Source organism: Poecilia formosa, unplaced genomic scaffold (assembly GCF_000485575.1).
Source record: "Poecilia formosa unplaced genomic scaffold, Poecilia_formosa-5.1.2 Scaffold458, whole genome shotgun sequence".
Lineage (NCBI taxonomy): Eukaryota > Metazoa > Chordata > Actinopteri > Cyprinodontiformes > Poeciliidae > Poecilia > Poecilia formosa.
The window spans coordinates 289,621-306,849 of record NW_006800397.1 but is presented as its reverse complement, the minus strand read 5'-3'; the positions used below and the strand labels follow the sequence as shown (position 1 = coordinate 306,849).

At 39.1% G+C, this 17,229-nt stretch overlaps 1 protein-coding gene across 2 annotated transcripts; it reads right to left on the bottom strand.

The window, feature by feature from the left end:
• Window positions 1–1,908: 1,908 nt before the first annotated feature.
• On the bottom strand, window positions 1,909–16,164 carry klhl3 (kelch-like family member 3). Of its 2 annotated transcripts, XM_007577888.2 has the most exons (15): window positions 15,993–16,160; window positions 14,358–14,492; window positions 13,250–13,356; window positions 13,060–13,181; window positions 9,194–9,356; window positions 8,974–9,083; window positions 8,293–8,409; window positions 7,643–7,792; window positions 7,448–7,565; window positions 6,302–6,499; window positions 5,703–5,804; window positions 5,489–5,617; window positions 4,522–4,662; window positions 4,222–4,365; window positions 1,909–2,913 (listed from the first exon to the last, which is right to left on the bottom strand). In XM_007577888.2, exons 1-15 carry the CDS (start codon window positions 16,040–16,042, stop codon window positions 2,885–2,887), a joined length of 1,815 nt encoding a protein of 604 aa, XP_007577950.1. In that variant the 5' UTR covers window positions 16,043–16,160; the 3' UTR covers window positions 1,909–2,884. The 2 variants fall into 2 exon arrangements, with proteins under 2 accessions (XP_007577950.1, XP_016519439.1); XM_016663953.1 differs by lacking the exons at window positions 13,060–13,181; window positions 13,250–13,356 and having other exon boundaries at window positions 14,358–14,516; window positions 15,993–16,164.
• Between the last annotated feature and the right edge of the window lie 1,065 nt (window positions 16,165–17,229).

The following is a 17,229-nucleotide window of genomic DNA, read 5'->3' as shown; positions in this document are numbered from 1 at the left end:
CACGTTTCAGCTCCGTGTGTCAATATTTTCTAACATTAAAAAGTGTTTTTGACTGTCAGAAAACATTCTGGTCTCTTGAATGTTTTTCTCACCACAGCAGAGTGGAGAAACTCCCACGCTGTTTCATACGAGTTTCTCCAGGAATCCACAGCAAATATTTCTCTGCACAGATTACACATTTAGTCAGCTGTTAATATTCGATACTTTGATTTTTGTTTAGCCCTCACATTTTTTCATATTAAAAAAGGTTTAATTTGTGGAAATAAAAAGCATCGGCTGGCTACATAAGTTCTGCTGCTTTCTTATTTACCTCAGAACTGTAACATTTTATAGTATTGTTATTGCCCTCTGGTGGAGAAACAAAGTACTGCATATGGAAAGACCAAATATTACTTTAAGAAATGTTACAAAAGTATCTTTCAAATTTTCTTTTGACTCATGCAACATAACTTACTGTTTTATTGAACATGTCGTTGAAAAGTTCTACAAATGTGGATCAGTTATATTTTTTAATTTCATGATTCAGTAATTTTACTTTTTTTTTTTAGAGGATTTCTTAATTTTGCTGACAAAGATGGAGCACAAAAAATGTTATACAAAAGTTGAGGAAACCTGGGAGATATTTCACTAAAATATTCGTTATTGTCAGAAAAGGGTCAGTTTAAAAATATTGTATAAATTAATGGCATTCTGGTGTTAAAGTGTTGCCACTTCTGTAAACATGGCGGGAAATCACCGCCCTCTAGTGGACGGCAGCGTTAAATGCCCAAACCTTGGTCCGGTTGCCACAGAAACCAGAAAGGTAACCTACGTTTGCGTTTTTAAAAGCATCAAGAGATGTTTAAGGAGACAACTGGACAGAAACTATCTGCCGAAGAAGATACAAACTACGAAAAACATTTAAATACACAAAATATTTAAATATATCAAACGGGGATTTACTTGATCTGAACGATTTAATGTATTTATATCTTATTCCAGTTATATTGAATGTGGAAAGGCATTAGCCATTCAGCTTGTCCTGAAACGCTGTTGAGAACTGATCGGTTATTCTTCCCTGGTTCTCACTAACGGGCCGTTGATTCGGACAGCCCATGAATTTGGTAGCTTCCGGTTATTGTTTTAAAAAATCAAAAGCTACGTTGAACTTTGGGCCTGAAGCATTCAGCATAAAACGATAGTTCACTGACAAACACAGTGAACATTTTCATTTAACTTCATTGTTTTCAATCGTCCCTGTCCGGAGTTAAATTTCTAACGGAAGTGGATTTTTAAAACAAGCTTAAAACAGGATAACGGAATAAAACGCTGCTTCATTAATCTGGCAACTCGTTTGAATCGACTGCGAAAAAGAAGACGGTCCTTTTATCTTTTCATTTCTACTGAACTTTAAGTTCCGATTCATCCGCCAACATTTGAACGGATCATTGGAAAAGCAGAAAGCCGTTTCCCCCTCTAAAGATTAAAACATTAGCAAAACGAGACAATGTTAATCAGGAAGCAATCTTATGTGTTGCTGCTAATTTTGGACTTTGATAAAAGATTTATAAGAAAATAAAAAGGACGAAACTCACCTGGAGTTGTTTGTAATGGTTGTTGGTTTTAGCAGCAGCTGCTAATTAGGCTAATTACACCTGAGGGAGGCCACGCCCACCAGCTGAGGCACTGCTCTTTATTTTTCTAAAACAAACTAAACATGCTTTTGATTTAAAAAAAAGAAGGCTGTTTTATACTTTTAGAAACTTTTGTTGTTTCTTTAAATTGTTTAACCATACAGCACCAAACGATTGGAGACATTTTCAAGTAGATATGTCAGTAAATACATATTTACCTAATAAAAGCTGATGGGAGGAAGTTATGTTAATCTTTCTCTACATCTTTGCTGTGAAAAACGAACCAAATCCAATATTTTGTTCACAATATTCATCATTTATATAAAAAATATAGCAACTGCAGTGAGAAAAATGTCCATCTGGTCACTTTGAACAATCACATGATATACTTCAAAGTCCATTTAGTGTTTCATCACAGATTCATTTTAAACATCTTTACAAGTTCTATAATAATAAACATCAAACTGTTACTGATGTGCCTGAATATTAGAGTTATTTTATCTTAATGATTATTCCTCTTATTTTCAGGCAGTTCCTGTTTCCCACCACAGGTGGTGCTGGAGAGTCTTACTTACTTGCAGGTGTTTCCACCTGAGGAAGACCGCTCCCAGTTTTCTGTAACATAACAGAACATTAAATCCAACCAGATGAAATGAAAATCACATGACGTATAAAACAGGAAGATTATATTTAAACTTTATGTGCTTTTATAGAATAAACTAAGATCCAGTCCGGTAAACATGGTTCTGTTTCAGGATCCTGTTCCTGAACGCAGTGGCAACCGAGTCAATAAATAAAGTCATGATGTCTTTCCAGCTCATTTTTTACAGTGCATCATTTTCAGCTCCAGTGTCTCTGATCTGATGTGTGCGGCTGGCAGCTTCAGAATGAGCAGCAGCGTTCAGTGCAGAACATCAGTAGTGTTTAGTCCCAGAACCAAAACACAAAACTGATCCCAAGCTTTAAAAATCAACTCTCAAAAATACTAAATCTGCTGTTTTTGTTGCATATAATTTTAACATTCTTCTTGTTGCGGCGCTCCGGTTTTGGGCGTTTGGGTCGAGGAGGAATACTGCTGGTCACCACCAGGTGTCACTGCTCCAATTATTGCAACCGACTCCTTAGAGTCCGACCACCAAGCCAACAGAACTGGCGGCTCGGTTTGGTGGATTTACATCCGTTTATCCTGGAACCCCAAAGGAAGCAGATCAGAACCAAACATGGAGGCTCTCAGTGGACCATAAAGTTCTGGTTCTGGGTTTCTGCCCGGGTCATAGCGGCTTGTCGATCACTGCCACTCCTGAAAAGAACAGGTCCGATTAGTTCAGCAGTTCCTGTTACTGGGAAATTTAAAATAGATTCAAAATGCTCAGAAATTATTTTTTGAATAATTATTTCTTTTTTTAATTTAATCTAAGAAAAAGCCAGTGGTGTCCAAAGTGTGGCACGGGGGCCATTTGTGGCCCCTGGAGTGACTTTGTGCAGCCTTCGAATACAATTACAGAACTTTTAATTTTTAATCAGAGTAAAAAAAAATATCTGACACAAAGTATTTGTCTTTTTATAACCAAGATTTTACTTAATTTGACTGAGTTTTTTTTTTTAATTAAATTTGTTCCATCAAACTCAAAAGAATTTGAAAACTATGCGATTTCTGTCACTTTAAAGTTTTGAATCGATAATGAATAACATCCTTTTTCCACAAAAAAATAAAATCTATTTTAACTTATTGATTTTATTTTTCTATTATAATTATTTAAAAACAAAAAAAACATTTTATTTAGCCCACAAGTATTTTTGACCTGTTGATTTTGGCAAAAAGTTTGGACACCCTGAGCTAAGCTAACATACTTTTTAATATTTAATTTGTCAAGCATGCAAAAAAACTGCTAGCCGACAAAAACTAGCATTGGTTTTAGCTGTTAGGTTGCCAACATAATGTGCTAAATCTAGAATGTACGTATAAAAGAAAAAGGGATGCAGTGCTTTGCTATTGTCAACACTACAACAACTAGATAACAAGTACCGGAAAAAGTTTTAAATAAAAACGTAGGGAGGGAGGAAGTATGGAAGTGGGTCAGCTATGCTAGCTTGACTATGACAACCTTAACTTGTAGATGTGCTGCAGAATTCTGTGTTTCAGCTAAAAAACAAAATAAAAATAAAGTTGACCCACACATCGACTCTGACAGATCATCAGTAGAGCAGGTGTTCAAATTAGCTAATCAACCACTGCAGTGCTAGCTTAGCTAACAGCAGCGGCAGCTAATCAACCACACCACTCACTTAATAATCGCAAAATAAACATCAACCATAAAAACACAAACTGTAACCGACTGAATGTTTTGCTCTTTGCATGTGAAAAGTTTGTGAGTTTTTTGCTGTTGAATCCTGAAACGTATAGTGGCGTTGCCATCAGTCAGTTGCTATGGCAACGAGTCTGTTTGTAATGTAAGTTGGAACCTTGTAGTTTTAAATGTTCTGTTTGTTTACAGTCTTTCCCTCTCATCAGTCACATCATTTAAACAGAATCTCTGGTCCGTTTGGGTAGAAAAACAGGTTTTTGAATTAAAACTGGACTAACGTCTCCAGTCTCTGATGGGCGTACCGGCGTAGCTGCGCCCGTTGCTCATGTTGGTGGGAATCAGGCTCCACTTGTCCGTCATCGGGTTGTAAAACTCCACAGACGACAGGTTGCAGGACCCGTCGTCACCGCCGATCACGTACAGCAGCCCGTTTATGGCACAGACGCCTGCAGGAAGCAAAAAACAACTTTATTACACATCAGCAGACGTTTTCATATCAATCTGTAAACAAAATTTAAATGTGTGATTTTAAAATACACATTTTCCAGGTTGGAACCAGGAAGTGAGGCGTATTTAATGTATTTTATTTGTGATGTGCCGACCTGCGTTCCTGCGACACATGTTCATGTCGCTGACCAGACGCCACGTGTTGCTCTGAGGGTCGAACACCTCAACGCTCTTCCTCACCAGAGGACCGTCATGGCCGCCCGCTGCGTACAGCAGGCCGCCCAGAACCCCGACTCCTGCAGGGAAACATCATGTGTTCATCACAGGCTCCATTAATCCATTCACTTTAGTTATCAGTGTTTAGCAGCATTGAATGGTTGACAAAAACGTCTGTTTAGGATCAGCATGTTGCCGTTTCATTAGGTGTCCATTGGGGGGTGCTGTTGCTCAACAGGAAATAAAGTTTACAGGTCCAGATGAGAAAATGATTTTTACGGCACATTATCACATCATCATGGAGATGTTGGAGTTTTTAAATGATCACAGGAAAGTCAGAATGTTAGTAGAATATAGAAGCAATATTACCAGAAGAAAGACGTAAAATTACAATAAAAACTTTAAGGATAAAGTCATCCAGATCCGACGTATTAAAAGATGATTTACTTATTTTACTTCTCAAGGTGCTCAAGTTTCCTTTGGTAACATTATTCTGATATTATTTAGACTTTATTGTTACATCTTTATTCTTCATCTTCATTGTTGTACAATTTTATCCTTGTATTATTACTACCTATTTTTAATATTAAGGCTTTTTTCCCGTAATGATACGACTTTTCTCACATTATGATTTTCTTGTATTATTACGACTTCTCATATTTTTCTCTCATTATTGTGACTTTTTTCGTGTTACAAACTTTCTTGTAATATACAAAATAATTTTATTTGTATATTACGTCTTTTTTTCTCATGTTATCACAACTTTGTCAAAATTACGTATCTTATACTCTCGTATTATTACGACTTTATTTACAATAATACGAGTATTACAACTTTAGTTACTCTTCATGTAAAAGCTGCTCCCAGTTTGTGTGTGTGTGTGTGTGTGTGTGTGTGTGTGTGTACCTGCTCCACTTCTCCGTGTGCTCATGTCGGCCACATAGCACCACTGATCAGAGACCGGGTCGTATTCTTCCACCGTGCTGAGGCACTGACGAGACGCTCCATCATAACCTCCCACAGCGTACAGCTTCCCTACACACACACACACACACACACAGTGGGTCCAATAAGCCGTGTCTAGTGGCGATCTTTCGGTCTGGATCCTCCCAGCTCTTACCGTCGACCACGCCCACGCCCACGCTGCTGCGCCGGGTGTTCATGGACGCCACGAAGCTCCACTCGTTGGTCTTCTGGCTGTAGACCTCCACGGTGGACAGACCTGCAGCGGAGACACGCAGCCGGTCAGAGCAGAACCGATTCCTGTCGTTCTTCACATCATGTTGGCTAAATTAACACTTCAAACCATAAATGGAGGTTAATGTTTGACTTTCTGTGGTTTAAATTGGGAGTTGATCCTCGGTTTGGATAGAAAAACAAAAAATCTACAACGATTGTTATCACCATGGACACGTGATTAAAATCAACAGATAATACATCTGATAAAATATTCATTCGACTGCACAGCATTCTGGGAAACGCAGGCAGACGCTCAGCCTGTCAATGTGAGCTAAGCTAGCTGGTAGCATCAACCAACTCACTGGTTCTATGGTTGCCTAGCAACAGCCTGCTGGCAACAAGCAGCATCAGTTTCAAGTTTGCCCTCCGTTCGTTCAAACTGCTTCAAAATAAAACACCTCAGAAAAGCCTCTGGAGCGTCGTTTCAGATATTTAAAACCATTTTGTTCCTGAGGTTCTGGGCGGTCCGGTCCAGCGTACCGATGCTCCCGTTGAAGCCGCCGACGGCGTACAGCAGCTCGCCCAGCACCGCCGCCCCCAGCGTGCTGCGCCGCTCCTGCATGCTCGCCGCCGCGCTCCACTGGTCCCTGGCGCCGTCGTAAACGTCCACAGTCCGCTCCCGCAGCGAGCTGTTGAAACCGCCGACGGCGTAGACCCGTCCCGCCACAGAGACAACGCCTGGAGGACACAGAGACACAGGCTGAGGACGGGGACACAGGACAGAGACAGAGACACAGGATGGAGACACAGGATGAGGACAGAGACACAGGATGGAGACACAGGATGAGGACAGAGACACAGGATGGAGACAGAGACACAGGATGAGGATGGAGACACAGGATGAGGACGGGGACACAGGATGAGGACAGAGACACAGGATGGAGCCAAAGGTTCAACCAGCTGATGACAGGAATCCGGTTAAAACGTCTCAGAGAGAAACAGGAAGTCAGAAGACGCTGACTTCCTGCTGACTGTAGGACTGTGTAATTTTATCGATGCTGTGATATTTATTGCTATTTTTCTTCCTTGTAAAGTATCGATTTTAAATCCGACTCAAATCCCTCGTGTTCCAACTTGCACACTAAAATTGACATGTAAGGAAACAACCGGCTAAAATAAATGACATCATCTAATATGTAATTTTAAATGATGCAGCCCAGGAGCACAGAGATGAATTTATGCTAAAATCTTTGTTTAGTTGGTCGTACAGAACTGGACGAGTCTCTGCTTCTTCCTGCTCACTTTTCAAACAACTTTTGTTTGTTTTACAAAATATTTTGTTCTAAATTTTACTTTTTCTTCCAGGAATTGTTTTGCTGAAATGAAAACAAAGGATGGGAAACAGAACCAAGTAAAAAGGGAAAGAAAGAAAATGAAAGTCAGGAAGAAAACAGAAAATCAGACACAAATCAATAAGAACAGAAATAATGTGAAATAAAATGGCCTCTGTGCCAAGCATGGTTGTGGCAGCATTATGCTGGGGGACAATTAGCTGCTTGAATAATGAAGGACGATTGAATCTTGACCCAGTTGGACCCATCAGAACAATAATTCATCATTCATGTAAACGGACCAGAACCGGATTCATGCTAGCTTAGCGTCCCGGGTTCTGGTCCGAACACTGACCGGCCCGGCAGCGTCTGGAGGGGAGGTCCGCCACCTGGTACCACCGGTCCTCCTGGAAGTCATAGCACTCCACGCTCCGGATGGCCTTGGGGGCCTGACCCCCCACCACGATCATCACCTGCACAGAGCGACACTCAGAACCACAGAACCCGGCCCGGTTCTGAACCCGGCCCGGTTCTGAACCCGGCTCTGCACCTTGGGGATGCTGACGGGGGTCCGGGGTCGGGTCCGGTCCGTCTTGATGAGGTGGCGCTGGTCCGCCGGCAGCAGGTGGTACTTCATGGCTTCAATCAGGAAGTCCTTACAGGTGTTGTTGTTCTTTATCAGAGCTTCTTCCTCAACGATCTGAAAACCAGCAGCCATTTTGTTTTCGAGACGAGGTCACCGTAAACCAGCAGCCATTTTGTTAACCATGTTATTTTCATCACTTTAAAAACTTTTTTTACACTTTTCTACTTGCTGCTGGTGTTCCCTCTGAATTTTCTTGCTGTTGGACAATAAAAGTTTTTTCTATTCAAACTTCATATATTTAATGCAAAAACCCAAAACTAAGTCATGCATAACTAAAATAAATGGATCTACAAAAGGCTGATGAAGTCTTTGTTTTATTTATTTTAAGCGTTAGAACTACCAATTGTATTATGTCTTATGTAATAAACCAAAACGTCGTGTGTAATTGTGCTGAGGAATGAAAACTGATGCTTTATGTTATTACTGTGAGCATTATGAGCCATAATCACCAACAGTTTGCAGAAAAGTAAGAACTTCTTATGCAGGACTGACAAAGTGGATATTAAGCTTGCAGGTTTATTCGTTCTGTTTAGTGTGGCAGGACGCGGTCTTACCTTGACCAGATAATCCCTGGACAGCAGCGGCAGTCTGACGTGCTCCATCAGTTTGGGCATGAACTCCAGACGAGTCGGTTTGTCGTATTTGATCCAAGATATCATCGCTTCAAACACCTGAGCAGAGCAGAGTGAGCGGCTTAGCATTAGCTTCTGCTAATGTTATCATGCATTTAGCATTAGCTTCTGGTAATGTTATCATGCATTTAGCATTAGCTTCTGCTAATGTTATCATGCATTTAGCATTAGCTTCTGGTAATGTTATCATGCATTTAGCTTTAGCTTCTGCTAATGTTATCATGCATTTAGCTTTAGCTTCTGGTAATGTTATCATGCATTTAGTGTTAGCTTCTGCTAATTGTTTATGTCTAGCAGTAGCAACTGCTAATGTTTTGTGACTACCGGTTTAGCATTAGCTTACATATGTTCTCGATTATAATCATAGCAGCCATTCATTCTTATTCACATTCATCAACTGATTCATTAAGTAAAAATTAATATTCTATGACATCTATGGTGGCCATTTTGAAAAATAAACAAATATCAGTAAATTTTATATTTATGGATCTAATTATGTATAATTTGACAGCAAAATACGAGTCTTGAATAGATTTTTCCAAATTATGGTAAATTCTTTGCCGAGCATGGCGGCCATCACCAGAAACGAGCCGGTAAGCAAACCTTTTCCTCAGTGGAGACGGTGAGCCGGTCGCTGGATATCAGGCTGGACACCTGCTGCAGAGACAGACCCAGGAACTCCTCGCTCTGCACCACCTCGGAGAAATGCTGCTCTGAGACACAGAGACAGCCCAGGTTACAGACGGCTAGCTAGCACATTAGCTGTTAGCACATCAGCACCACGCGTCTGATCTGGCAGCTGTTGACCGAGGGAGAGGCTTACCGGCGTATGCGTGGGCCTGACTAAGGAGCTGCGTGCAGGTGTGCAGGTCAGCGAAGGCTCTGATGCCCAGGCAGTTGGTGGGATGAAGCTGAGACTGCAGGAACTCGCAGCAGACCTGACGAACATCCATCAGCTGCAGGAGGCTGGCTGCTGGCAGGAGGACCTGGAACCAGGAAACCACAGACTGGTTTGACTGGGATGAAGCATAGGGTGCACAGTTTTCATACATTTCCCTACCAACTGCAGGCAAATCCAGTTCAGCGGTTTAGCATTAGCTTAGAATTATATTTTTGTGTTTAGCCTTAGCTTTGGCTAAATGTATTATGCATTTCAAAACTTAGTGTTGGCTTCTGCTAAATTTTTTCATGTATTTAGTGGTTTGGCATTAGCTTCTGCTATTGTTTGTGTGTTCAGTGTTTAACACTTATTTTTTATGCAGTCAGCTTTAGCTTTAGCTAATTTTTTGTGTATTTAGCAGTTTAGCATTGGCTTTCACTAATATTTTCATGCATTTAGTGGTTTAGCATTAGCTTCTGCTATTTCTTTAACATGTTTAATGGCTTAGCTTCCATTAATTTTTTATGAATTTAGCATTAGCTTCTGTCAATTCTTTCATGGATTTAGCAGTTTAGCATTAGCTTCTGCTAATTCTTTCATGCATTTAGTGGTTTAGCATTAGCTTCTGTTATTTTTTTGTGTGTTTACTTTTCTGGGTTAAAATTTCCAAACTTTCTTAATAGTTTTAGACATTTTTTAAAGTTTTAAAACATCCAAGGTGAATTTAGATAAAAGATCTGACATCAACCTTGAAGTATGGAGACAGCAGCAGTGGGGAGAGAAGAATAAATAAAACGAAAAAAAGTCGGACAGACAGCTGGAAGAAAAACATTAATTTGCTCAGCATTGTTAAATAAAAGTGACTCAGTCAGGTCAGTTTAACTCCATGTGATGATATGAGAGACACAAGATCAAAACCTAATGAACAGTCAGATGAAAGCTGCAGGTGGACAACATCACAGGTTTACACCAAAGATAAGGAAACCCTGGAGAGACAGTGTGACTCTGGAGCAGCTGCAGTAAACAACATCTAACCTTGGGTTTGCAGCCCAGAATGAACTCTCACCAGATGAACCGAACACTTAAAGACACAACATGGCCATCACATTATTAAAGTCAGAATGTAATACCGGAAAATTTAACTTTCCAGACAGACAACAGGATGAAAAATCAAATTCATTTCATTCTGACACTTTTCCAAACAATCCAGAAAACCATTAAATGAAGCTCAAGATCTGTAAAAGTCCCCAAAGACTATCCAGATGCATTTTCTTCACGTAAAATAGAAAAATGTTTTCATCTAAACAGGTTCTGTTGTTAGTTTGGTCTCATTAAAGGACGAGAGAAAATGTCCCTGAACATTTTATCGTCCATTCAGGGACACAAACTCTTTATCTGCAATTCTGGATGAGTTTGACAAATAAACTAAAAAAAAAGAAGCAAAGAAGGAAAAAAATAAAAGAAAGAACAAAGAAAGAAAGACAGACAGGACTTTCACCAGCTGAATGTGGAAACTAAAAGGCGAAGAATCCCAAATTAAAATTCTAAATATTTATATTTTATATTTTCATGCTGTAGCAGCGACTGGATGGTCGCACAGAAACATTAAGGAGAGAAAAACAGAGAGCGGCTCCCTGCTGACAGCGGGAGGATTTCCTCTCTCTGTGCTTCCTGCGCTTAGTATAAGAGGAAATCGGGCTTTGAGCAGAACCGCGCAGCTCTGGAGTTAGAACCAGAGTAAAAAAAAAAACAGTTAAAACCAGCAGGTAAACAGCCTCACAGATCCATCCAGGAGCAACTTTCCTTAAATCCTGAATCACATCCATTTCTGGCAAAACGATAAAACTGATCACTAAATCTGTTTCTGTCGTCAAAATAAGGTTTTAACCTACAACCACAAGATAAGACAGTTTTAAGAGAAATAAAATAAAACTTATGAAGGCAGCGAGAAAGAGATCGAGACTTTCAGCAGATAACAGGAAGGCTAACTTACAGCCACATTAATCTGTTTGATTTACTGTCATTTTGAGCTTTCCATTTAGAAAACGCAGCATTTTAAAAACTTCAGTTAAGAATCAGTTGAAGTTGTACAGAAACAGCTAGCATAGCATGGCTATGCTAACAGATAGCCATGCTAACAGCTAATGTAAAGATGCTAATATTAGACGTGTGCCAAAAAATCCATTGGCATAAGAATCGGTACACTCATTCACTGTGATTCAGAATCAATTCTAAAAAATGAAAAAATAAAACAAATCCACTGTTGGGATCCGTTTTGTAACTGACGTCGCCATGGAAACGGTGCTACAATGTACTGCGCTAAAATCACCACAATAAAAATGGAAAATGAAAATCAGTTTTGAATCGAATTGAGAAATAGTAAAAGATTCTTACTTCTATTAAATACAGTTTCAAATAGAATCAGAATGTTTTCATCTTTAAGTAGAAACAGTCACTGCTCTCTCACACAGTGTGACGTCACCTGCCTTACAAAAATACATCTCATCTTCATCTCAGTTTTTAAAGACAAACTTGAAAAGACAAACATTAAAACCAGAGGATAAAATGGATTGAAAATTTGCCAGAAAGCTGCTAATTTATTTATTTAAAAGTAACGAGCATAAAAAGAACCAATAATCATGTGCCTGAAATCGATTAACAGCTTAGAAAAGTGGTTGGAGCCGTTAATACCAGCTGGTCGCTCTGACTGGACTGAAAGTGCTGAACAAAACAAAGAGGCAGACAAAAGGAAAGGTCAGGGCAGCGTTCTGCTTCCTGCTCAACAAGCAGGAAGTTCTGACTAACCCAGAGGCATTCCTGACTTCATCACACCAACCGTAAATAAGGAAAAACACAAGAAAACAGAGAAACAAGAGTCCAGAACTCTGGATCTCCTGGAAGGAGCAGATCCGCTTTACAGGAACTAAACCCACCCAGAACATAACTAGTAAAATGTTACTGACTGGAGTCAGTACTCAACTAAATGCAGAAATTCAGATTATATTATTATTAATGGTGAGACTGGATGAACATTTTTAAGTTAATTCCAGGATTTGTAGTTGATTACGTTTTAACCAAGAAAATAAGAAACGTTCAAAAACTCTTTTACTGCCAAATTACTGAATAAACAGACATATGAGCTCAACAACGTTATTGTTTTTAATCTTTTATTGAGGTTCTTCAAAATTCAAACTGGATTCTTCTTTGGAAATGTGGACGCGAACATTAGCATCAGCTGCTACATGATTAGCACTGAGATGCTACTTAGACTAGCATAGCTTCTGATAGGCTAACTCCTTTTAGCACAACTTGAACATAACATTAGTTTTTCCAGCATCCAATCAGATCAATTTAGAAGCAGAAATTTACCCAACAGAAGCGACTTCGTCATCTACTGCAGCTTGTGCGTCAGATTTATGGTTGTACCGGAAACAGTTCCAGCCAGAACATTTGTATGTAAAAAAAAATGTCTCAATGGATAACATTTATTTCAAACTAAATAAATACAAACAGTTGATGAATATGACTGATATTTATGTCTCATTAGAAATGAATTTTATTTGTTTTTATTTTGGATTTTAAAGAGTTTATTAGAGGTTCTGTTTCCGTTTATTTAAAAATTGATTCAATCTGTGATTGGTTGTTTCTAGTTGGCGCTGGGAGAAGGCAGAGGAGATCGTTTTCTGTCTCATACCATACTTAATGACAGATTGAGCAAATGAGTGAATATATATATTTTTTTAAAAGTTCAATAAAACCAGAGCTGAAGCCCCAAGCAGGTGGTGGTAATCTGGATTATTCCCTCTCACCTGGACGTTGTCCTCTGTCACCTCTATCTCTGCGGTGTAAATGTAATCCACAAGCTTCCTCAGCGTCTGACCGTCGACCTCTCTGATCTCCACCTGCTGTGCTTTGCTCTCGCTCATATCTCCTGCACACAGATACAGTTTACCGCCTGGAAGCAGCCTCTCTCAGGCCCAAACAGGTCAGAACCAGTACCTGTGAACATGGCACAGAAGTACGGGCTGCAGGCTGCCAGGACCACCCGGTGAGCAGGCACTTCCACGCTGCCCGCCACCAGCTGGACGTCACACAGCATCTGCTTACTGACAGACAGGCCGATTGTTAGCATCGTCATCGCGGCATCGTTAGCTTAGCATCGTCACCGTGGCATCGTTAGCTTAGCATCGTCATCGTGGCATCGTCAGCTTAGCATCGTCATCGTGGCATCGTTAGCTTAGCATCGTCATCGTGGCATCGTTAGCTTAGCATCGTCATCGTGGCATCGTTAGTTTAGCATCGTCACCGTGGCATCGTTAGCTTAGCAACGTCATCGTGGCATCATCAGCTTAGCGTCATCATCATAGCATCATCAGCTTAGCATCGTCATCGTGGCATCGTTAGCATAGCATCATTTACAGCAGGACTTTATAATTATCTTCTTATCTATTTATTCTTGACTGATAAACAAGCCTCCAGTCACTAGGTGGCAGCAGTGTTCAAAAGAAAGTAGGATCAGACCAAGATACTTTGTAAAACTATAAGAATAAAGTCGTAATATTAGGACAAGGCATATTAAAAGAGTAGTTAAACTATAATGGCCTTAAATTACAAAACCAACCAACAAACATATTTTTAATAATAAAAAGGCTGTGATAATTTTATCTGTGACAGTCTGGTTCATTTTTGAAATAGATGTTGAAACAATCATTTCAAATTCCTGCAGCTAACAATGTTTTAACACATCAGAATCAAATTAAGAAGCATTTCATTATTTGTAAAACCAATGCCAATTTCACAAGATCCTCAGAATTCCTCATTTTAGCACAGTGTGGTGTTGAGTTCTCATAAAATTACAACTTTACTCTCATATTTAAAACAAATAAGCAAAAAAAACAACTTTGCTTTAGAAAAGGGCCAGAAAAACTGTTAATGCAAAATGTTATGCACTTCTCATTTCTTCTGACAAGTTGGAAAGTAAGCAATATTGTTGCAAATTTTGCCCAAAAAATGTTTAAAAACTATAAACCTTTTGAAGAACAATGATCTGAAGAAGCTGAAAAGTTTACAGTTTAAAAGGTTTAACTGTCTCGCTGCAGACACACACCTGCGCAGGTCGTTCATGAGCTGGAAGGCCTTCCTCATGTGAGTCTGGTTGAAGGTGTGAATCCCTCCGTTCGCCGAGTCCTCCTCTGAATCCGCGGCGCAGTTCGGATGCGGCGAGGCCGGCGCCGCCACCAGACTGGTGAGACATGAGAGGCAGTGTCTGGATCAGCGGAGACACACAGGCCAGACAAACGGCTCGTTATCCTTCAAAATCAACTTCTTAACAATATTACTACTATTTTTAAAAAGTTTTTTTTTGTCTGCACTGCACTGTAATTTATTGTATTTATGTTGTTCATACAGATGAAACTAGCCTTGGTCGCTAATCCTGACACATTAAGTCATATGGATTGTCTTCTGAAATTAATGGTACACTGATTAACTGTCTGAAGCAACAAAAAGCCAAATTTTGATCTAATTAAGAAGAGATTTTCATGTTTTGTCAGTTCAGAGCTGAATTGTTTCATTTTCTTTGCATCCCAATTATTGAAAACTATTTTTATTACATTTCCTTTATTTCCCAGTTGATTTTATATATCTGGTTCTCCAGATGTTCTAGTCCGACCCGCGGTGCTCAGTAGAACACTGTTGATTACAAAATGACATTTAATAGTGTTAAATGGATCATTAATAAGGATGTACCCAAAAGCAATCATTTTTGTGAAGAAATGGGGTATAAGCTTGTAGGACAGAACAGTAAAGGGATCTTTCACTATTTATGTATTTAAAACATTGTAATTATGAAAAAGCAACATTACATTACTTAAGTGTCTACAGGGTCTAATTAGCATCATAGCTACATTTACACTAACCATAGGTAAAATGTTCTGATTTATATTCTTATTAAGTTAACATCTGATTGAAAGAAAAACAAACACCTGTAATAATCATTTTTATACAACTGGAGATAAATCCAGACGTTACGGGGAAATTAGATGCCTAAAATTACTTAAAAATGAAATTGAATTAATCCAAAAAGTATGTAACGCCAACAGACTACCTCTATCATGAGTATGCCAAACATTTTAACACATGAAACATAATAGCAAACGTTTGTTTAATCACAAATAGTTCACTGCAATAATAATAAAAACTGGGATGCAAATACTGTATTTTTCTGACATTTTACAGCTTTGTTTTTACAAACAACTAACTATAGTTTGAGATTAAAGAGTTCTGTTGACCTGAAGCAGGTCAGCAAATGTAATTTATTAATAAAAATAACTGTAAGAATGTTGAAATAAAATGTTTCCAGTGTGTAACAGGCTGGCTAGCGGCTAGCATCGCTTATCATTTCAACATAATGGGAGCAGCTAATAATCACAATAAACCTTCATTTTAACTGGTTATACGATTCAGACAGCTTTGTTTAAGGTTTGTTTGCAGTCAAAATGTCACATTTTCCGGATGTCAGTGAGGTAACTTTGGTTGAAATGTAACTGCAAACTGTCAGCGATGCTAACAAACTAACCGAGGCTAGCCACGGCTAGCCTGTAGTTCCCTTCCTGAAGACGAACCATGGGGCCCGGCGGCGGTGGATTTGTGGGTCATGTGGACTAAAATGTTCTCCAGCAGATGTAAAAGCAGCGTGAAACGCAGCTTTGCTAAATAATCCCCCAGCGATGAGCCAACTCACCCTAACGACACACCGTCCATCCTCCCGGAGTCAGACAGCACAGCAGGCATGAGAGCATCCAGCGCAGATCGTCTACCGGCAAGAGGAGCCACTCCGACAACATCGCTGCGGCTTTTCACTCAAAGCTCGTATATTTGCAAGATGGGTCACTCAATCTGCCAAAAAAAAAGCTAAACAACGAGGGCCTTTGTGATCAGGCCGCACCGTTTAGTAGAAACCTTCAGCGGCACTAAGCTTCAGCGTGGTCCAGCTATTACAGCTAGAAACTACTGATTGGAATCCCACCCAAACAGGAAGAAGCAGCATTCTGGAAGTTTCTTCCAGAAAACTGCAAAAATTATGACACTCTGGGAATCTTTACATCGAGACTGAAAACTATTTGCTTAGAGTCACCCTTGATTAATTAATTAAGGACTCTGAAAAAAAATCATTCTTACTTATTTCTTAGAATTTGGATTATTTTTTTCAGAATTCTGAGTTTAATCTGCCACATAAGATATCAATAAACTTGACATGTTCCTCTGGAAACGAAGTTCTTCTCTGGCACAACTCACATATCTGCCACTCAAACTGGTTGCTCCCAGATGTCCATTTGGATTTAAGTCAAAATTCTGAGATTATAATCAGAATTCTGGGATTAAAAGTCAGACTTCCCTTTTTTCCAGTAGCTCTATTCCTCTGGTAATTAACTGGAACTTAATTAATTTACATTTGATTTCCAGATTTCCATTATCTTTCTTTATTATGCCACTGTAACATAATGTTTCTTGTTTGTCTGTTTCATATTTTCATCATGTAAAGCATTTTGAACTGTTGAAGTGTGTTATGCTAATAAACTTAGTTTGATTTAATAATTCTGATTTTCCTATGGTGCACTGTAAATATTTTTAATCTGTCTTCTCTTTTTATTGTCAGTCACATAATGAGAACTTTTAACAAAACCTTGTATAAAGTTTAAATATTCTCTCCTTACTGAACAAAATGCATGTTTGCTCAACAAAATGAACTAAATTGTTGGCAGGGATGACAACCATAACCATGCAGGTGTAAATATTTACAGTGTAAACTCTACAGAGCAACTGGAAAGACTTTCCACATTTTGTTTCAAGATGTTCCTTAAAATGTAGAAAAATTAATTGTTAAGATTCATGTTTTTCTTTAAATTACACAATTACTATGATTTAGTTAAAATTGTTCATTTTGAAATTTTTGCAAACTTGAGATAAAAGAATCAGAT